General features: G+C 36.9%; 2 protein-coding genes across 14 annotated transcripts in view; one reads left to right on the forward strand and one right to left on the reverse strand.

The window, feature by feature from the left end:
• The first annotated feature begins 97 nt into the window (after positions 1 to 97).
• The window catches only part of LOC6496879, a 45,711-nt gene continuing 23,749 nt past the window's right edge, over positions 98 to 22,059 (forward strand). Inside the window, exons 1-3 of one of the 12 annotated variants that reach the window (XM_044715998.1) lie at positions 98 to 563; positions 1,215 to 1,422; positions 3,844 to 4,104. In XM_044715998.1, coding sequence (XP_044571933.1) covers positions 3,954 to 4,104 — 151 coding nt within the window. In that variant the 5' untranslated portion in view covers positions 98 to 563; positions 1,215 to 1,422; positions 3,844 to 3,953. The other 11 variants (XM_044715999.1, XM_032455034.2, XM_032455036.2 and 8 more) reach the window with 11 other exon arrangements.
• Positions 20,539 to 21,241, reverse strand: LOC6498638. 2 transcript variants are annotated; one of them, XM_014906721.3, is made up of 2 exons: positions 21,010 to 21,241; positions 20,539 to 20,948 (listed from the first exon to the last, which is right to left on the reverse strand). In XM_014906721.3, exons 1-2 carry the CDS (start codon positions 21,070 to 21,072, stop codon positions 20,646 to 20,648), a joined length of 366 nt encoding a protein of 121 aa, XP_014762207.1. In that variant the 5' UTR covers positions 21,073 to 21,241; the 3' UTR covers positions 20,539 to 20,645. The 2 variants fall into 2 exon arrangements, with proteins under 2 accessions (XP_014762207.1, XP_001963220.1); XM_001963184.4 differs by having other exon boundaries at positions 21,007 to 21,235.

Here is a 22,059-nt window from a genome sequence, read left to right on the forward strand (position 1 = left end):
AAGAGTTCGCAAGAAAATAGGTAACTCGTATTACGAGCTTGAAGACTTACAAGGTCATTTAATAGGGAGTTATCACGCCAAAGACATTCGTCAATAGCGTCCCTTCAGCTGGGTTTTCAGTCTAGGGTACGTTGGATATACCCTAGCCTGAATGTAGCGGGGGAGCTTTGTAGCGGTGGTCTGAAGGGACTTTGAAGAAAATCAATAATTTAAAAGAGATAAGTAAAAGAAGACCTCAATATTTGAATGGAGTAGCCGTTGAATTCATTGCAGCGTTTAAAGTGAACAGATTACGTTCTGTTATTTTGGGACGCTTAAATTTTAACAATAGGTGGCGCTAGAAAACCTAGTTATTACCGGTTAAGCTCAGCGGGAGATTAGTCTACTCTGGTGGGGTATTGATCAGGGAAGATTAGCGGGTTGATCTAAATATGGAGGATGATTTTAGATCGGGGGCATTTCCGCTGCAGCTGGCTTTAAAAGCTCGGAGGCGTGCAGTTTCGCTCTCTTTTTTGTGTGCGCAGCCGTAAGGGACAGTCGCGTCTACGTTGATTTAAAATCGGGTACTAACCTCGTGGAAAAGAAAAATTAAACAACAAAGTGCTAAAAAGTGGAAATAGAAAGGACTATAGCCAGGAGCGTTATCTACGAGAAGCCCGGACTGCTGCCTGTAGCAGGAGCTATCTGCCTTTGGCCAGCCGCCAAATTCAACAGATTTGAAAGGGGCCGGATCTGCGGTTCGGCCCTCTTAATCCTAAATTAAACATAAACGGGAAATTCGTTGAGGGACTGATAAAAATTTGGCGGATGAAATGATTTGACGACGCTCCCAAATCTCTTGTACCTCGTCCCGAGCTCCGGCCCTGTCGTGACATCTAAATATACGAATGACTTAGAGGGTCAATCCTGAGCCCCAGAAGGACACCACACCGCCACAATCGCGCCACTAAATCCTTGCCACTAATAGTTCGGATCCTGAAAAATTCCTGAAACACATAAATATGCCTTTTTGCCAGTTCAAGAATGTGAATTGGAATCACGTGTCTCTAACCTAATTTGATATTTTCTTAATTATAAAACTGAATTTTTTTTATATAAAATATTTCCTTAGTCACTTAAGTCCAAACCAATTTCGGTTCCATACCACAAGCATCCTGTTTTCAAATTATTTCATTTTTTTTAGTTATAAGTTTATCTAATCCAATTTCTCTCAGTGTGTACAAACGCTTGTATGCAAGCTTAAAGCTTTTATATACAAGCCTCAATCTCCAGAATTTTTTTTTACGATGAGGATCTCTACACTTTTGTGCAGTCAACACTAAATTTTAATGCATAACTTTGGGGATGGCCACTTTTATGCCACTTTACAGCTTTCAGCCCTCGGAAGATCGATCTTTCTACGCTGGATCCGGAGTGAACAATGTGAGTCGTTTAGTACATGGTTTTATTATATCATAAATTCCCCTTATTGAAAATTTGCCTATTGAGAAATTTTATAAGAAACTGCCCAACATTGTAGCGCGCCTAGTCGTCTATGCATTTATCAAAATTTAAATAACGTAAACTTATAACAAAGCTTTAAGCTTGACTAAAAGTACACCATTTATCTCTCAAATTTGGCCTAATAGAATACCTAAACCTCTTCAAGGTGTATATTTACATATCGAAGCCATGCATGTGTACTTTATGAACACTTTTAAAAATTTACTTTTGAATCCTTTTGAACATTAGACAAATTTAAATCGAAAACCTTATGAAGAATTTTGTTTCTACTTTTTATATTCAATTTGTAGCATTAAAGTTATCTAAGTACTTGAATTCATTTATCTTTATATTAGCACCTAAGTCTATTTGAAAATTAAACCCCGTCAATATTGATCATGAAAACTAACTAAATCTATAACATCTGAACTCAGCTAATGACCTAGCGGTCGCAGGATAAAGGGGTCATCAGAGCCATTCTCAAGGATGATGATCTTAGGTTGGGAGGGCAAATTGGAGACCACATCTACACCAGTGGTTCCGTCTAGTTTACATCTTCGCACTCTCGTTCTTTTCTATCCCCTTCTGTAAGATTTGATCTTCTATCCTTTACCGGTTCTATCTTGCAATTCTTATGTCGCTAGCACGCTCAATTTCTTGACTTTAGGTTATTAATTTGTAACACGTACGATCCGTCCGAAACAAGACCTCCACCCCCAAGCCGACGAGCGAGAGCCGGATTCTATAGCGTGCCCCTGTGAAGACGGGTCCCCTTCATCACCCAGACCGTTACACGTTACATAATTACAGGCATGATTTTGTTAAATATTTCCATGTATTTCACTAAAAAATTCCTAAATCAAATATGAAATTCAAATCCATAATGATACTAATTTAACCGCAAAAATAATCTGTAATCTGGATCCTTAAAATCTCTTTGAAGTTATTTTCTGACTCAGTAAGATGTTAAATAAAAAGGTTCCTTTAAGGGTTGAGTTCCGGTTCAAAAAACTTGATCCTAGGGACTCCCCAGTTTTTTGGTATTCCATTTTCCTGACAATTAATTAAGTGGCGCTTAGATGAGCTCGTTACTCATTAATCTTCCGGGCTCATAAAGAACCAAACATGGCCAAAACGAAACATATGTCCAAGGGGAAGTTCATCCTCAATGCTAAGGCAATATCCAGGAAACACATTGAAATTGAACCGATTTATTAGGCCTCTCGTGTCCTTTTAATTGAATTCGCTTGTGAGTTTTTGTTTTGCTGGAATTCGGCCTCTTTAAGATCAAATGGTCTCCAGGTGATGTTTTGCCTTTTTGGCCGATGTCCAGGTGATTAATGTGCCGCCAAGTTTGTTTAATTAACTTGTATTTGGATATCAGAAGTCGAGGAAAGTAGACAAAAGCTAGACAAGTCTTGCTTTTATTTTTGTTCACTTTCTAGATACTCAACAAGGTAATGTTAATTAGAGCAAGTGATGGCCAATATCTGAAGGACTCTGGAGTGCGATGGAGTGGTTCGATTCGGGTCCTGAAGGAATTGTACAATTGCCGACTGCGGCAACCGCGGAATTCAATTAACCGGCAATACCATGGAAATAACAATTACAACATGCACTTTAAGTTGATTCCAATGTTCATTTGATGACCATTGTTTGATTGCCGTCGCAGCAACAAACAGCTCATTACCCAATAGCGACAGGTATTCCGAGTAGCATAAAATCACTTAAATGCTGTGATTATACGAGTACTCGACACCACTGGGAGGAAAATCAAACGATTGTGCGACTATATAGTCCCTTCCATGGATAGCATCGATGGATCTCTATTGGTTCGATTGTTGGGGTATTTAAATTAAAACAGCTCACACACACCGTTGTGCTGTGGCCGTTGCACAAAGTTACACTGGCCATAATTTGTGGAAAAAATTAACATTTTAATTGGATTTTGGTCTTTCAGAGTGATCAAGGTCCAGCACCAGGTCAGGCACAATTTATGTTCACAGTTCGGGCCGTGAAAAAAAAACAACTATTTGAATGCGGTGAGCGGGATGTAAATATTAATGCAGTTGTTAGCATTGGATAAGGTTTCCGAAGGACACGAACAGGACGATAAGCAACTGTCCATCAGACAAAATATGCGGGATTTAACAAACATAAATAAATAAATATGCGTTTGTAAATCGAGAATCGGAAAAAAGTATATAATGCGACACTTTGATACGGGATAAGGGTAAAATTTATTGCCAAGGACATTGGTTAAACATTGCTTAAAATATAGGCATAGATATGACATTAAATTAATGTTGGTTAAACTGTTTTTTTCCAATTAATTATTAACAAATTAATCTTTTATTTTAGGGTATAACAATCATAGTTATGTGAACATTAAGACATAAAAGGGTACATGAAATAAAGGCTACAAAGGTGATTAATTTCAATATAAAAAAACAAACCCATTTGCAAGGACAATGGCCAAGCCGGGCAAGTCCTTGGCGTCCTGCATTGTTACGCCAATGCCAGTCATCATAATAATTATAAGCATTTCAAGAGCCTGGTCGATGCAGCAGCAATACTTAACCCAACCGGAAACTCAAGTGCACCAAGGAGTTAAATCATTATGTAAGTATCCTGCATCCTTCTCTAATAATAAAACTCAAGTCCTAATTCTCATAATTAAGTTCATCAAAATGTGAAGCATTTGACTTGTTGACATTTAATTAAAACACTTTATAAATCACTAAGGTAAAGAATGAGAAATATTTCGGTTCTTATCAAGATTATTGGCCTGCAGTGATTACTGGGCAATGAAAAATATAAATTTAATCTTTAAATCTTCAAACTAAAGCTATGAATTACCAAGGTGTTGATTAAGAAACAAATTTTGTTTATATTTGATGCAAAATATTTATCTGAGCTATCAGGTATTTTAACTTTTGAGTCATAATTTATGACATTCAGTATGACATTAAAATATGAAATAATCAACATCTATAAGAAGTTAATTGGAATTTGAGGTTTAATTACTTGAATTTTTAATCGTTGTAGTTTTTTTCAGAATAGTTCTAAGATTTTAGGGATAGGTAGAAATAGGCCTGAACAAATTATAATACAAACACTTAAAAAATAAAACCACTGAGATACTAATAATGCTGAGTTTGACAGTAGAACTAATTTGGCCTGAAGGCAAGGCATTCTTCCTTTAATAAATCAAAGATAAATTCGCAGCTCCTTGAGCCAGGATTCTTATTCTAGGAAACTATGTATGAATCGCCTCCTGGGCAAGGAACTTTTTCTGACATGACATTGCCGCTTAATGCAGTAAAGGCCTAAATCAATTATGGGCAGAAGGCGGAAAGCGAACAGAATACGCTAGAAAATAGGCAAATAAACCAAATAAGCAAACAAAGGATAAAATCTACTTAGCACATGTAGATTTTAATTAAATCATGGTCCTTGGAAGAGTGGGTGGGAGGGAAGACAACGGCCTTCGAGTTAATCTGCAGACACCCAGCCTACTAAGCGAGAGGGGTGCGAACTCTGAACTCTGTGTTGTGGTTGTGGCTTTAACACGTTGAAAGCCAAGGCGCCACGTCCTTTTATGATTATGCCTGGCATTACATGGTCATGTACTTTCTTCCAACTTTCTTATTTCCTCCATAAAAGGAGCAACACTATAATGCCTGGCAGACTGTGTAGGCGAGAAGGCAAAATCTAAACAATAAAAGTTATTGTGTCCTATGTGTTAAGTTAAATTTTTTATGTTCTGTTACAGGTTCTTAGATACATGCTTGTAATTAGCCTCTAGAGTTGATATATTGTTTAATGAATATGTGTCTTGGTATTTACATGTTTAATTAGCTTCCCTATATGGATATTTTATGTGTCAATGGCACTTAAATAATATTTTATTATTTATTTCACTTGATGGCTGGGTTGTTACTTTCTAACAATTCTTCATCGGATGAATAAACTTGAATAAGACTGCATACGACTATTTGTTCTGCTCTGTTTGGCTTCACCTGCATTTCTGCACCGAAGTCCTCTTTTGTCTGCATCGTCATATATGGAATGCCTTGCCAGGAATTTCATGATGGTTGCCATTGGCAAAGATACTTGACTCCTGGCCCACCTCAGCATTTCTTCGCCTTTTGGGACAAAGTCAGACACAGAGAACTCAGACACAAAAGTCAACAGCAATACAAAAGTAAGCCACAGATGGCCATGAAGGAGGAGTCCTCCACTCCTTGAGGATTGCCAACGGCCACCTGAATATAAACAGCTTGAGAAAATCAACTTAAACTTTTCATTTGATTTACTTCCAAGACTGAAAATAAAGCCGGGAGGTAAAAATGGACTCCAGGAAAAAATCGTAAAATAATTTTATTGCCTCGCAGTCTGGTTGCGCAATTAAATTGGCAGCAAGGAAATTGCCGGAAAACTCAGAAACCATCAAAAGGAATTATTTCAAAATTCACAAAAAAAAAAAAAATGAAGAACGGAAAACCTCTACAGTCAGTTGTCGTGTCAATTAATAAAAATTTATTATTGCAAACAGGTTGTAGGACGTGACAGTTCCTACTATTGTTGTCCCATTAAGAGTCGTCGTTAAAAAAGGGGTTTTAAGTAACAACGTTTTTAAGTGGTATTAAATATTTCAATAGCATTCGGTTTAAAGCTGGATTTAATTGTGTTTCTAAATTATGGGGAATTACGAGAAGTAAAGCTTAAAAGTAGGCAAAATTGTTTGAATGCAAGAACCATTGTTATAAAATTAATGACCCATTCTGCCGATGGATTAAGTTGTCATTCAGCGTTTGCTCCTCTAATTGCTTTATTACCCTCCAAATAATCGAATTATTTTTGCATGGGAAGTCTTGATTAATATTTTAATAATAAATTTCCTTTAATAAAAAGTGCATGCTAAAAAAATACACTTTCATGCACAATCCTTGCAAAATGGGAAGCCATTTTATGATACATTTTCCACTTAACCTGGCTACAGGACTATAGGACTGCAGGATCATGGCCATTAAAGTGCCTGGCTATGGAACGGATATAAGGAAATCATATAAATTGAAGCTCATAAAAATCATGCCCGATCTCTGTTGAGTTGAGGATTATAGTCCCGCCGTTGTCAGGATTTTTTTAGTGCAAAAAAATATGAAATACAGATTAAAGTTTTGTCCGTCTAACCAGTTTTCTGTCTAACCAGAAAAATCGAACATGCCAAGCACGTTGGCCAAAATGCAATCTAATTTAAATGACTTAACGAGCAGGCCGAAATGGCCAGGACCAAAAACAAACGACTGTCATGGTCCTGGGGTCAGGAATAAATGCGAGTTGCACATGCGGCATTTGCCAGGATGATGCTTCCTGCAGCAGGAGATGCAGATAAGCAGGATGTGCTCATCCTGGCATCCTTGTGTAATTGCATATTCGTAACAGAAATTCAAAAATGTACTTGGTTTGTCTGAATTCCGTCGTAAAAATGGCTAGAACGTGTTGGAAAATTTTCATCTTCAAGATCCTTGAAATTTTTCACAAAAACACAAGCCCGGATGTATCCCAATTATAATACACATCCTTTTTTTTGGCACAGAGTGTTGGGAGACCCACAAAAAATTCAATTTGCGTACATGTGTAAATAATGATTCTATTCTGTGGTCGATGGACTGAGGGGTACTCGTTCAACTGAAATAATCGTTAAACATAAATTTCGGATTCAAAAAAAAAATATTGGCTTTGGGCGCCGTTCACCTAGAATTCTCTAGAAAACAAAAAAAACCACAAACTTTATTTGTTGTGAGTAATGTGATTTGTTTTGCTGAAAAGGGGTACTATGGATTTCTAGGTTTCTGGGTTTTTGGTTTTAATAATTTTAAAGAGTTTATAGAATGGTTACATTTATATTGAGGAAAAAATAAATAATTAAGAATAAATTTTAGTGTCAAAAGTGTCAGATCTTAAAGTAGTAAAGAGCATTGTAGTTCAGGTTTTTTTTTCTTCTGTTTGTTCAACGAAATCTGTAACAAATCTTTTCTTTTCTGTGAAAACATTGCCCCTACGAGGCATAAAAGTTGACACATGTAACATATGACTCATATATGTATGTACATAGTTTGCCTTTACATGCCGGGTGTTACATATGTATCGCATTTACATGGCTGCGTTTCCTCCGACAATAAGCTGAAAAAGAAACATGAAATCAAAAACCCAGGCTCCCCCCTACATGTATTCAGATATAACTTTCAGGGCTTGGGTGCTTGGGGTGCTGTATAGAGGAGACAGGGGTTAAAAAGCTACTAAAACCGTTTTGTTAGATTTATTTCCGTTTTTCTCACATTTGTTGCAACTTTTTTGTTTGCTTGTTGTTCACTTTTGGTTTTGTTTCCTTTTATTTTTTCACTTTTTTTTGTGTCGTCTGGGTTTATGTTTGCGGGTGAGTCTAGTATTAGTTTAGTGCCGAGCATGCCATCAAAGGGGCGTGGCTATCAGGTTGCTTTTTGTTGACATCAATTTATGAAGTTGATATTTAAATATGATTTTTTTTAGTTCTGCGGTAAAAAGAGAAAAATTAATTTAAATTGACAAAAACAGAGTTGAAAACATACAAAAGAAAATAAATAATAAAACTCCGACATTGTCAAGGAAGTTGTTACTTTATTATATAAAAAAGTATTATTATTTTTCATTTTTAGAAAAAAATAAAATATTACGCATACGACTAGTAGTACACAAAGTTAAATGAGAGTTTTAGGAGTTAAAGGAAAAAAATATAGGAAATATATTCTACAATATAAATACCTTTTATCTATTAATTAAATTATTTAGACTAAATAATATTTTATAAATAACACAATTACGTATACGACCTGTTGACCTGCGATTTGTATAATTTTGTAATTAAAATAACCTCCAAAGATGCTAGAAGACAGAAGCAGCAGCAAAATTAATTAAACAATAGATTGGAGTTACGGGTGAGCACTGTTCCCGGAGTAACCGAAACTAACTGTAACCTTTTGTGGAGACCATCTCCAAATACCCGATTGTTGCCAGCTGATAAACTAAGTTGCCGCCTGGTGGGAGGGATCAGGAGGGGGGATGCATGGAGAAAAGGAGCCTGGAATTTCGCGAGCTCCCCCAGGCAGAGCAGCAACAACAACAATCTAGCTAAATTACAGACAATGCTTATTTGTTGTTTATCTGTGTAAAGCATCTCTGTGACACTTTCAGGCCACCGCAAAGGCTTACCGGGAGTGACAGAGAACACTATAGAGAAGGAGTCAGGCAGATAGTGTGGGAGTGGGAGTGGGAGAGTTAGTGAGATAGAAAAGTCAGAAGGGGGGCTCAAATGAAGGGGAACATCCCCCCCCCCCCCCCCCTATCCCACACAGTACGTAATTGAGTTGATAAAGCTTCGGTGCGGCGCTCGCATTGTTTGTGTAATTTGTGTAATGCATGCAAAGTTAATTACCTCGGGGAGCTTGGTAATTAGAATTGTGATTGAACGCGCCTCGCAGTGCCGTTGACATCCCTTTACACATTCCACCGCCCTGACACTGTTCGTCCTCCTCTAACCTCTTACACCTCTTACACTGACATAAATCAACACCATAAATTGTACTTGACAATCCATCTCGCTTTCGCACCTCCTCCACCACCCCCTGGACATAACTGTCTCGCTCACCTGATTGTTTTTCTTTTGATTGTTGTTGCATTTTGAAATTTTTTTTGTAAAAAATTGTTGCCGCCGACTTTTCAGACATTTTTCAATTAGCCCCGGCCAGAAAGTTTGCCATGCTCTCCTCAAATTATTGTTTATTATTATTTTCTCTGAAAATTTTCGGAATAACAAATTCAATTGACGTCAATGAAAACTTTGTAGCCTTAAAGAGGTGTCACTGGTTCGGCCATGGCCAAAAAGGAATCATTAAAATATGATTTAAAAAGGTAGTCATTATAGCTGGTAATATAACCTATTTCTGGAAGGTAAATTACTTTCCAAAAACTTCTCAGCATTGATGGAGTGCTCCTGTCGGATGTTGCCAATTTTTTCGCGATTTCCTTGAAGTTTTTAATGGTTCTCTTGCCAAACTCTGACACGGCCAATCAATTAAAATGCAACTCCCGATTGGCATGTTAGTTTTAGCCGAAATGTAATTCTGTTTACATCAATTGAAGGCTGTCAAAGGAAGGAAATTGGCCAAAAGGTAACTAACTTGGTAAAACAAACACTGCTAGTGCTTGTTATTTAGTACTTTGTTGGCTTAAACATCTTCTGTTTTGGGTTCAATTCATCCATTTATTTCTATTTATGCAAGAAACTGTTTTAAAAGTTTAAGTAAAGTTTCCTTTTTATTCCGTCACTTATACTTTTTTTCAAAGGAAACTCCGAGAAAGAAGGCGATAGAAACTTTTTGCATATTTATCCTCGCTATATTTTTGAAGGTATAATAGTTTCCAAGGAGATGGAAGCAAGGAGGTGGATAGTTTTCCCTTAGCAATATGTCGCAAACGTCAAAGACATCTAAGCACTCAATGTAATTGAGCAACACTTAACCAATATGCGCCTCATTAGTTGACGAGGAAAACAAACATCCGAGCGGATGGAAGGGAAGCCCCAGAGCTCACAGCTTATATGGGTATGTTTGCGCCACGAAAAGTGGAAAGTGGTAGAGGGAAACTTCACACTAGAATGATTTTCTTTGGCCAAATTGCTAAGGGAAAATTCGAGGTAAGCTCCGAGTCAAGCAACATGTTTTAGTTGGGAAATCCATATGTGGATGTGATACGTGCCTTCCTCATCTTTGGCGTTCCGGCTCCTTCAAGTTCTGTTACGTGCTTTGCTTAATTTCGAGTTTTATGCTCTTCATGTCTCGATTACACCCGATCCAGGATCGAAACTTTCCAACCACCTAACCCCGAAATTGTCTTTTATTTTTGGTTATTTTGCAATTTATTGGAAGCAACAAGTTGTGGAAGTAAAGAATAATGGTTACCCAACATTTAAATGTGTTTACTTGCTCAGAACTTGTACGAAATATTGGCTAATAATTGTTTTTATTTTCAGTACTTGTGAGTGTTAGTTTTTGAAGATTTCTGCATAAGAGTATTACTGCATTATTTCTTAATTGAATGAAAATTGAGTGAAACGTGTTTGATGGTTGGAAATTGCATGTTAATTTCATCAATGTTGCTATTGACAGAATCTGGGGAATTTTCGCTTCAAACTGAGTTGAACAAAACTACACTGGAGTATCAATTGTGTGGTACAATGACCTAAAGGGAGATGCCCGACATGGGCAGTTGCAATTTTGATAAAAGTTTCCATGCCAATGGGAAATGATTTACAAAAGCTGTCAGGAATTTGGAAATGTTCTTGCCAAAACGATATCAATGTCAGGAGCTTCCACCTTTTCTGTGAAATTCAGTTTAATTAAAATCGTACTGAGCTTTAAAGTTGAAAACCAATTGGAATTCTCATGACATTTATTCAAAAAGTTATAAATATTTATAAAGAAAATAGGATTATAAACTTATGACGAGATACGCTGAACATCACTAATTTGAGCAAGCCTAACCGTCAAAATCCGCAATAATAATTTGGACAAAAAAGAACCGGCTTCGGCGCTCTAGACTTTTTTCTTCGTATTTCCTCCAAGGGTCGACTTCGAACTGGTATTTTTGGCTTACCCAGGGCCCTTATTTGCGGTAGACTCAAATTCACCTGAACGCCAATGTTGCAGCACTTTTTGGGGACGGGCTTCGGGGTGTAAAAGGTCAGGCAGCTCTGAAACAGACCATCACTGGTCCGATCGAGAAGCTTTGCAACTATTTCCGGGTCAGTGGCCAGCATTTTAGTGGTAAAGTACTGTTCAGTGAAGCTCAGCTCGAATTTGAACAGATTCTCGTACTTCTTCAGCACTTCGACTTCCGGTTCCGTGATAGTCGTAGCTCCCAAATAGGTTCTAGCTTTTTTGTCGAAACAGTGGAGTTTGCGAGGTAATGATTGACTTCCGGGCGCTATCAGGATATGCAAATGGTCAAGCTTCACTCCGTTGGTGACTTCTGATAAGACCGACGCCATGACGCCCATAGAGTTGTCGTCCGATGCCAAATATCCGTAGATGGGCCTGATGGGTCGCAGTCGCACGCCGCACTCCCCTGGATGGTATGATTTCACCCACCGACCCATGGCCAGAGGAAACTTACTTCCCTTTCGCCGGAACACCGAAAAACGTGGCTTACTCTCACGACAACAGAGTCCAGTCGCATCGCTCATTCTCATAAAAATTTTGAATATTTGAGTGAAAATTTCATTACAAACTGAACATGTGAGGTTTTTTGTGTACACTGTACACCAAAATGACAAACTTGAAATTTAAATTTGAAGTTTTAGTTTGAAGTCAAATATTATGATAAAGTCGTATAGATCAAAAGAAATATATGAAAAAATCTAAACAATATTTTGTTTCTCGTTTTTGATGCAGATTGATGGAGTATGGAGGATGAATATTGACCAAGATATAGCCTTTTTTTGTGGTCCATAGTGGCCCTCATACATTTTCAACATTTTGAACTGTAACCCCCAGAAAATTAAACTAGAAATCTATACAAGAAAAACTTTGTTCTTACCTGCGAAGCTCATATGAATGTGACCCGTGTCTTGTCCGGATAACTCCGGGAAAACAATGTGGTAAAGTGGGTGTTGGGTGGTGGTCAGGTGGGCTCCATCATAGGTTACTTCTGTCGGGTGTGCTTCTTTGGAGGAGTTACCTTGGGGTCTCTGGGTTGGGGATCTTTGTAAGTAATTTTCACGGTTTTTTGGGGATATCTTGTATATAACTTACTTTTTCTTGCTGGCTTTCCCGTGCGTCAGTTAGCCGTCGTCGCCTCCCTCGTTGTCGTCGTTCACTTCCCTTTCTGCAGTGTCCTCTGGGTGCCTTCTACGCCGGAATGAAACGTTTGTAGACCTCTCACATGGTCGGGGAACAAAAAAAGTTTAAAAAAAATACCACAAAAAATTATGAAATATTTACAATAGCAACAACAACTACAAAAGTTACAATAAACAACAATAATTACAAAAACAAAAAATTAACAAAAAAATTTACAAGAAAAAAATGAATTATTTTTAATTTTCAGACTTGCTTAAGTGCAACCTATGAGAATCGAGGAGGAGGGCACTATTTTTTAAATCAATTTTTTGCATTTTATTCATTAAATTGCTGCTAATTAGTAAGATCTTCAGCAATGTTATTATATATAAACCAACGGTAAAACGTTACTCTTCATTGCTAATCGAATTCATTGGCCCCTTAAAACTAGGCAACGAAAATATAGTTGTTTACATTTTCAGATTTATAATTTGTAACAAAACACGTTTTCCTTTTAAAATTATATAAATACTTAGTTGTTTTTTTTAAAGCTTCTTATTGTACAGTTACATGGCTGATCAAAAAAATTAAAAACAAAGAAAACATTACAAGATGTCTACATGTCTATGGAGATTATGGAAAATTTATCTACGAATCGTTTAAGGTATTCCGCTAAAGAATCGAATGAATATTGACCAAGATATAGCCTTAATTGCGGCTCATAGTGCCCCTTCCATACATTTTCAACATTTGAAGGGGACCCCCCAGAAAAATGAACAAAAAATGTAAAAAAAATGTTGTTTCTAGATTGTGATGCAGATTGGTGGAAAATAGATCTAGAAATAATTTAAGATATTCCACTAAAGAATCGGATGAATATTGACCAAGATATAGCTTTCAAGGTGGCTCAGAGTGTCCCTTCCACACATTTTCAACATTTTGAAGGGGATTCCCTCAGAAAATTATACAAGAAATCTAAAAAAAAAGTGTATTCTTACCTGCGAAGCTCCGTCGTGCTAATCGTGACTCGTGTCTTGTCCTCATGAGTTTGGCCGCTTGACTCCGGGCAAACAATGCGGTAAAGTGGGTGTGGTGGTCAGGTCAGGTGGGCACCATCATGGGTAACTTCTGTCGGGTGTCCTTCTTTGGAGGAGGTTCCTTGGGGTCTCTGTGTTGGGGATCTTTGTAAGTAATTTTCACGGGTTTTTTGCGATATCTTGTATATAACTTACTCTTTCTTGCTGGCTTTCCCGTGTTACAGCTTGCCGTCGTCGCCTCCTTCGTTCCTGCCATTTCCATGGTGAGCGCCTCCTATGCCGGCTGTGATCGTGTCCTTGTCGTACTCTTCACCATCTCGGGGAACAAAAAAAGTTAAAAAAAAATATACCAAAAAATTATAAAATATTTTCACTAGCAACAAAAGCTACAATAAACAACAATAAATACAAAAACAAGAACAATAACAAAAAGAAGAAATGAAATTAACAACAAAATTTACAAGAAAAAAAAAAGAAATATTTTAAATTTTCAGGCTTGCTTAAGTGCAACCTATGAGAATCGAGGAGGAGGGCGCTGTTTTTAAAATTAATTTTTTAAATTTTATTCATTAAATTGCTGCTTAATAATAAGATCTTCAGCAATGTTATTGTATCCAAAGCAACGGTAAAACGTTACTCTTTATTGCTAATCGACTCCATTGAACCCTTAAAACTAGGCAACGGAAATAAGAGTGTTTACATTTTCAGATTTATAATTTGTAACAACACACGGTTTCCTTTCAAAATGATAGAAATATTCAGTTGCTTTGCAAGCTTCTTAAGCTTATACACCCAGGCAACTATATTTCGGATTATATTGTACAGTTACATGGCTGATAAAATAAATTAAAAACTAAGAAAACATTAGAAAATGTCTACATAACTTAAAGTCCCAGCTTCCATAATCTTATACGTATTCATAGTCTAATAAAACAAAGACATATGGAGATTATGGAGAACCTATCTAAAAATCGTTTAAGGTATTCCGCTCAAGAATAGGATGAATATTGGCCAAGATATATGGGCGTCGTTGTGGTTCACAGGGCCACTTCCAAACTGGTCTAAATTTTTAAGCTAAATACTTGATAATGTTAGATAAATAAAATTGGAAGGTGCAAGTAGCTGGTTCTATATCAAAATTAAACAAACCAAAATCATAGCAGTTTTTGATATAGAAAAAGTAAATGTTGGGATAAGTAAACGAATACCTAGTCGCTGATTTTGAACAGTTGTTTGTATAAATTCCTTTCTTGAAATCCATGTGGACACATTTGCCAGCCGGTAGTCGCCATGAATCGTTCGTCGCAAATTTTCCTGGAATACATTGAGAATTTAATTTGTGCTGAAAAATCGTCTGGCATTCGGACTTGGCTAACAGACGTAAGCGGTTCAGAGCGACGCCCACACGGTCGACCTTTGAAAAAGTCCTTTGGTTCAAAGCGAAAGTTAAGGACTCGTGTCTCCTTGGACTGGAGATTATGTTTGAAAAAGTTAGTGGAACGTTTGGGACAGTTGTTCAAATTAATCAAATTAAAAATGAAAAATTAAAAATAAAAAGAGATTCGTGCATATGTGTTAAATAAAATGTATAAATGTCATAAAAACAATGTAAAATGTGGTCATAATTCAAGTCCAAAATAAAAAAAAACATCATAACAATTATAAATTTATGGGCGGGCAGAGCATTACAATCCTATAATGGAAGACATAAATTAAAGCAATAATTTGTAGAATTTGTTATCCGAAAATTACACAATGATTTCATTTTTATGCCGCCATCTGCTTCATTTAGCCTAATGAAGCGTTCTCTGTTGTGGATGTGCCAGAGGCTGTGGACGTGGCTGTGGATAATGCATCCTCTGGCAATTTTCTAAACATACCGTTTGGTCGTCCATTAGCCAATTAAATAAATTAAAATAATATTCACTGACTTGGGCGAAAGATAAACACAAAGGACCCTCCCGGGCTCCTGGACACCCTGATTCTCTGAAGTCAAGGCCTTTGAGTAATGAAAACATATTGCTGGCGAAAAGAGGGCGCAATAACTTCATTAAGCGCAGTGAAGCGACAAGCTGGATGTTCCCTATATATCCCTTGTACATATGTATATATCAGATCCGGAAAGGGACAAGATGCCTTACAGAGTTGGTGCTGGTAAAAAATTAATCAATAAATCGCCAGCTTCTATTAAAAAAAATGAAGATACTTGATGCGATGTGGCATGAGAAAGCAGATCAAATTCCAAATAAAAACCATCATGATTTATTTACTTTTGAATGTCTTTCCTTGGGTGAACTTTTGACCGCTGACTTTGGCTTCCCCCTCTTTGGTTTACCTCCCCAAGTCCCTCATACATTTCATGCTTATTTTATTGGCTACGTGCAACTGCGCAAACAAATTTACATGACACTGAACTGAAAGGTGCTTACTTCCACTTTTTTCCCCAAAAGAAAGAAAAAACAGGAAAAAAACCTCTCGCCATTATTGAAAGATTGATGAAAGTTTTGCGGCTGAAGAGTTTTTGGCTTCTCTAACTATCAAGTGAGCAGCAGCCAGTAGCCAGCCCAATGGAAAAATTCCTGTCAAGATAAATGACTTGAGTTTCTTTTTTATATTCACAAAATATACTATATGTATGTGTGTATATCCTTGAAGCTAAATTATTGCGGTGGGTGAATGCTTATAATGAATAATGAACGATTTTCCGCCCTTTTCTCTGGAGTTTTATTGTGGCCCAAACAATAAAATGCTTCGACCATTCAGTAAATTTGTTTGTGGCCAAAACCGAATGTTGCGGGCAGCGGGGTTGTGGTCGTTTTAGGTCAAGATTCTGAATCTGCCGGCATCGATATGCCTTCACACTTTGATTTCGTTTCTAGGTCTGCCTGTATTAATAGCTTTTATAATGCTTCCCCTATGTAAGGACATCCATACACATATTGAACATATATTCGCCTCTATGGCTACACATATATTTTTGTCGACCAATCGCCAGTTTTTTTTTAGGGGGTGTTTCTGTGGCCAATTTAACTGTCAGCGACTCCCTCTCATTTGTCTGATTTTCGGTCGATTTGCCAGGGGGGGTTCGTTTGATTGAACGGCGCTCATAATTGATACATTCGGTATAAATCTGGTTGACCTATTTTTTTTTTCTACTCACGATGTGGCATTAAAAAGTAAAGGGAAAAAGGATTTTGATATATAAGGGACTTACAACCTTAATATGTGAATATAAATTATAGCCATTCACTATTTTCCAACAGTTTCAACGAAATTTTGTGGTTTTATTCACATATTTTAAAGTTATTTATGCACTTGGAGGCAAAAAACCATGCGACCTTTTCTCAAACATACATGACGTTCAGGCGACTTCCGTTTCCGGTCCGGCTGCGACATGGGAAAACTTTTAGCATTTATCGTATGCATTTTAGTTGGCAGTAAAAATAAATTCTTATGCCTGCCTGCTCTTTGTTTTACTTAACCCTTTTTCATTTTATTGAAATTCAATGGGGAAACGATATTTTTCTTGTTTATTTGTCTTTTTTCTGTCATTTTTTTTGTTCTTAATTTATTCAACTTTCTCTTAAGGGATTCGAAATCCGAATTTAAATAAATTCTTAGAGCTGAGCAATAACAACAATTACACTTTTAGCCCCAATGATTCGCAGACTTTGCAATTTTGACATTTTAAGTAGACATTGCCATGAAAGGGTTATAAAAAAGAAAGAGAACTGCCTGGAACAGAGCTTCTGTTCTGTTTGTGTTGTGATTTCCGTTTCTGTACTTGTAGTTGTTGTTTTTGCTGTTGTTGCCACAACAATTATGATCACACACAGTTGCTTAGTGTTCCTATTCCGGCTAAAACCCACTCTGTGCACACACCCCCATACCATTTCTCTGGCATTCGGGCTTAAATAGAACCATGCGATTACATTCGTACATACTTCTGGCCTGTTCTGGCTCGGCTTGGCCTGGCTTGGCACAATAGGCAAACACAGTGCGGGTTAAAAGTATGCGACACACAACCACTCGTTAGCCTGGCTTTGTGTTTCTGTTCGCGTTCATGGCTGGGTAATTGCGGCGACGCCTTTTGGTGGCACGGTTTGGAAACATTTTAAGTAGACTAGGTAGGTGCACTGAAAAATTGTTTAAAATTTATATTTTACTTTTTAAAATATTAGAAAAGAAATAAAATTTGGTGTAGTTTTAATAGTTCAATAAAAAGTTAAAAAAAAGTGTTGTTTTTTCATATTGTGAAATGTAGAACTGTTGGCACATTTTGTTTATATTTTTATGATTTCTAAAAACTATATTTATTGCTCTTTATTGTGTCTTAAAAACTTAATCTTATATTTTAAACCTTTTAATAGCAACTTATTTTTTTTCACCGTGAAATCTTAATACCCTTTCCCTATTTCTTGCCATCTACTTGCTCCTTGTTTATTTTCCGTCATCGCCAGATGCCCTTTTAGCCGGATGTTGGTCGCTCACTTACAACTTTTGCTATATATTCCATATAAAAACTGAGTGGATGTCGGACTGGGCTTTTGTTTATTTATATAAACATTCTGTGGAAATAGTCGCCTTATTTTTTGTTCGCCTGTATTGTTAATTGTCGGCGCGTGCTTTCTATTCATTTGTAATTCGGCTTAAAGTAATAAAATAATTAAATAATTATTTATTGTTATTCAGCGTGCCATGGTGGTGGTGGTTGTGTGAGCTAATTTAAAATTTATGATTTGTGGGCTTTGTTCACGCGGTTGTTTTATTTTAATTTTTTTTTTGAGAGAGCCAGAGCAACAGCGACTGTTTTAAAATATATTTTTTTAAGTGCGCAGCTCAGACACACACACGTAGTGCAATCCCTCAAAGGAGTCCGCTCTTTTGCGACTTTTGGACAGTTTTATGGCTTACATCATTTCGTCTCTTTGGCCCAAACAGTCGCCTGGTGACTTATTGGCGCAAAAGTTTTAGAGCCTTTTGGCCAGCAGTAAAGCCGAAGGCCAGTGTAAAGTTTCAAATGGCTTTCTACATATATTGCACCCAAATGCCTGCAATAAAATATTTTACAGTCCTGCATCTGCCAGCCGGCCAGATTTCATTGGAAAAGATACAGATATAAACCACTTTTCCAAATGCGGTTGCAGTCCCATTCGACTTGATTATTTTTTGAAGGGTACTGGGGGGTGGAAAAATAAAATGTATCAGTTTCTGTTTCTAGTCCATACAAAATAAATAAATAATTGGAAAGCAAATGAGAAAAGCTATCGCATAGCAATAGTTTTAGTAATTATGACTTTTCAATGAATATTATTGGGTGAAGTTTGTTTTTAATTTGCGAAAACTAAGCTTTACTTTTTTCATATACTCCTTTTTTTGAAGTATTTATTGAAATTATGGAAATACAAACAAAACTTTAGACTATTTGTTTAATAGTCAGTATTTACCCAGTTAAACGAATTATATGCGTAAATGACATTTGTTGAATACAATTTCAATATTTATCAATAAAATCATACTGAGACCAGATATAAGTCATATTGTCAAATTTTGACAGCAAATCCAACAAGTTTATGGAATCTATTTTAAATCAATCAAGAACACTTTGAAATTTTATATCACCAGGATGGTTAATCTCTTTAAGCTGTAAAGAACATTTTTAATAGAAACTGCACAGAAATTGTTTTAAATTTGTTTAAGATATTCACGTTTTTTATAATCGAGTGTTTGGACTTAAAATATTACGCATACGCCGCGTTGTTAATAAATTACCCAAATTATGGACGTGAAGCCGTCAAGCGCAATGGCCTCGCGGAGTAAAGGCCTCGAAGTTGGGTGGCCCAGTTGGCCAAAACCAAGCTGGTAACTCCCACTAGATGGCAACAGCTGACTGGGGAGCGTTGGGGCTTTGGCATCGGCATCTTAATAAATTTTCATGCGCAACATTCTGACGTTATTAATACGCTACTGGCTGTTACGGGTTCGTCTTTTTGGGCCTTCTCACGCACCTAAAACCGCTAACCAAATGGCGGCGAATTTTGCTTAATTACACGGCTTATCCGCAGACATCCGACATCCGAAAGACATCCGACACCCGACAACCGACAGCCGAGGAGTGCGGCACAAATTAATTTCAAACGTCACTTCAATGTCGAGGCTCGAAGCATTTAAGCTATTTCTACACATTTATTTGTTTAAAATTCGATAGGAAATTGCCTATTCCTTTGCATGTATATGGAATGTTACAAATCGACTGAGTATCCTGGAAGAGGCTTGGCTTAATTAAATAAAAGCCAAATTCCTTGCTGCCACAAGTTCATTGAAATGCGTGAGGCATGCGACAAGTTTAACTAAATGTTAATGAAGTAGGGCCAGGTCGGTTCACCGCTTCTAGCCATCTAATTCAGTGGCTAATTTCCTAGACAACTTCCGACAGGTTAAGATCACTGGACAATTCAATAGAAATAACATTTTGTTAAGGATTCAAATTTATGAAATATTTATTATTCTTTAAGAACTAATTTCTCGAAAAATAATTTCTTTATTATATTTTATTTTTTAAATAAACCTTTATAAAGTAAACACAATTTCTCTCTGTGCTTTCTCAATTGACTTGGAATTGGCATTGATGAGTCCCCCACCTTTTGGCAAATAATCTTTCTGCTTTGGCATATTCTCACTGTCAACGGAATAATCAGGCCGTGGGGCTGACATGTTAAGTCACTTTGTCGTCAGGACACCCATATCCAGTCGGAGCCACAGGACCACTCATTCCCACAATCGCCTGGCAAATTACATGTCTCGGATTTGAATGCTTCGGTTATTTCCCTTTTTGTACGATATGTTTTTTCTGTTGTTGTGACTTGCCTTGTGGCATTAGTTTAAATTAATATCAGGACAAGGTTGAAGGTAGAACTCAGCCCGCATGCACAATCACACCAGTATCCCTTCTTGTCGTTGTGCTTTTTTTCTCAGGACTCGGCTTGGTTGGAGGATTCTGGCCATAACCTAAATGAAAATGCTCAGCAAGATAAACATTAATTGTTGACTAAACCAAGACTTGGAGGGATGTTTTGTAGGATTAACCTCAAGTCTGAAACAAAAAAAGACCCCCTTACAGGTAAAAGAAAGTCAAGGTATGAGATAATGACTTAATTAGAAGATTTGGCAACTTCATAAGACAACCAAATGTTCTCTATTTAGGATGGCTTCTTAAAGGGATTCTTGTGTTTATAAAAGTTATAAATCATTTCAATTCCACTATAACACATGCTTCCACATCTCCAGCATAGGTATCCAGAAAATTTTCAACTGGCGAGGTTTCCATAAATTCCTGCTCATTTTGAGGCTTGAGCCCCTTGATTTCGCATACAACCTTGTAGATTAATTCCTCCTTTTGGGCATAATAGTCGGGTGATGGATAACTCAAGTCCAGCAATTCAGTTTCGAACTTAAATTGCAAAAGTTTCTCATTCAAAATAGAGGACTCTTCGCTTTGATCTTCGGACGACTTCAAGGTGAGCTTGGTCAGGAATTCCGACAAGTAGGACTAAAGTAGAGGTAATTTAATAGAAAATAGTTCTGTGGATAAAAAATTTATAGCTCACTACATGTCTGTGATCAAAAAGAATATTTTCATCGTGATTAAATTCTACTGGATGTTCAAAACTCATTTTAATGGTATATATTCCGATTTGGACCACCGATTCGAGGGAGGTTTGAAGCGAAACTGTCGGCTTAGTTGAGGTTCAGGCCTCAGGCTCTTCTCAGTTTATTGGCTTGCGATTTGTTTATATTTTGCATGGTGTGGGCGAATTCGTTCTGGTCAGTCTGCGAGTTGTTTATTTTCTTTGCCACTCATCGGTGTCCCCCAGACTTTTTATGCCTCTCAATGGAGTGTGGATGTGGTTTTTGCTTTGTTATCAAAATATAATTGCTTACTCAGCCGGAAAGTCTAAAGCAAAACAAATCAAGGTTTTCTATGAAGTTTTGTGGAAAATAATAATCTTTAAGGGCATGAAAAATTAAAGCAAAGATAGTTAAGAAGAATATATAATTTTAATATTTGAAACAAATAGTAGTGGCTTCCAATGGTATCTATTTTAGAGGAGACTTATATAAGCCCCTAGAAACCCCCCTAAAGTTGGGTAAAAATCAAATTCACACTTTTCAGTCACCACAGCTTAAAACAATTGAAGATTTTGTTGACTTTTCAAAGCGTTTTGCAATTCATTTGCCACATTCTTGAAATGTAAACAAATAAAAGCAATACGCGCTTCTATCTCTATAAATCAGAATGAAATTGAACACACATGACGAATATCTGTTTATCTGATAGAATTTTTTGATTTTTCGGTTGGATCGATCCAAAGAGCACCAAACAACAGCCTCGGAAGCGACCATAAACGAGCATAAAAGTCAAGCTGTTGCACCGAAAAGTAAATAAACTGAATGCCACGTGAAATACAATTCAACAAGAACAAATAAAAAAAGCAAAACAAATTGAAACGAAAGCGTTGGGTTGGCGCTTAGACAAATAAACATTGAATGAGAATTTTAAATCTGAAACGGGGAAAAGAAAAATGAAACTGCATCTCTCTGGTTTACTTCTTGTTTATATGGCTTTTTCTGACATAACCCTGGCAAGACGATCAATTGTT

Source organism: Drosophila ananassae, chromosome 3R (assembly GCF_017639315.1).
Source record: "Drosophila ananassae strain 14024-0371.13 chromosome 3R, ASM1763931v2, whole genome shotgun sequence".
In the NCBI taxonomy this organism is placed as follows: Eukaryota; Metazoa; Arthropoda; class Insecta; order Diptera; family Drosophilidae; genus Drosophila; species Drosophila ananassae.

Bases quoted from the DNA above. Each gene is read 5' to 3' on its own strand.
- LOC6498638 (XM_001963184.4), bottom strand. From the start codon at position 21,072: ATGAGTTTTGAACATCCAGTAGAATTTAATCACGATGAAAATATTCTT. The intron at 20,949-21,006 runs GTGAGCTATAAA...CCTCTACTTTAG, and splicing joins TTTTTGATCACAGACATGTA to TCCTACTTGTCGGAATTCCT.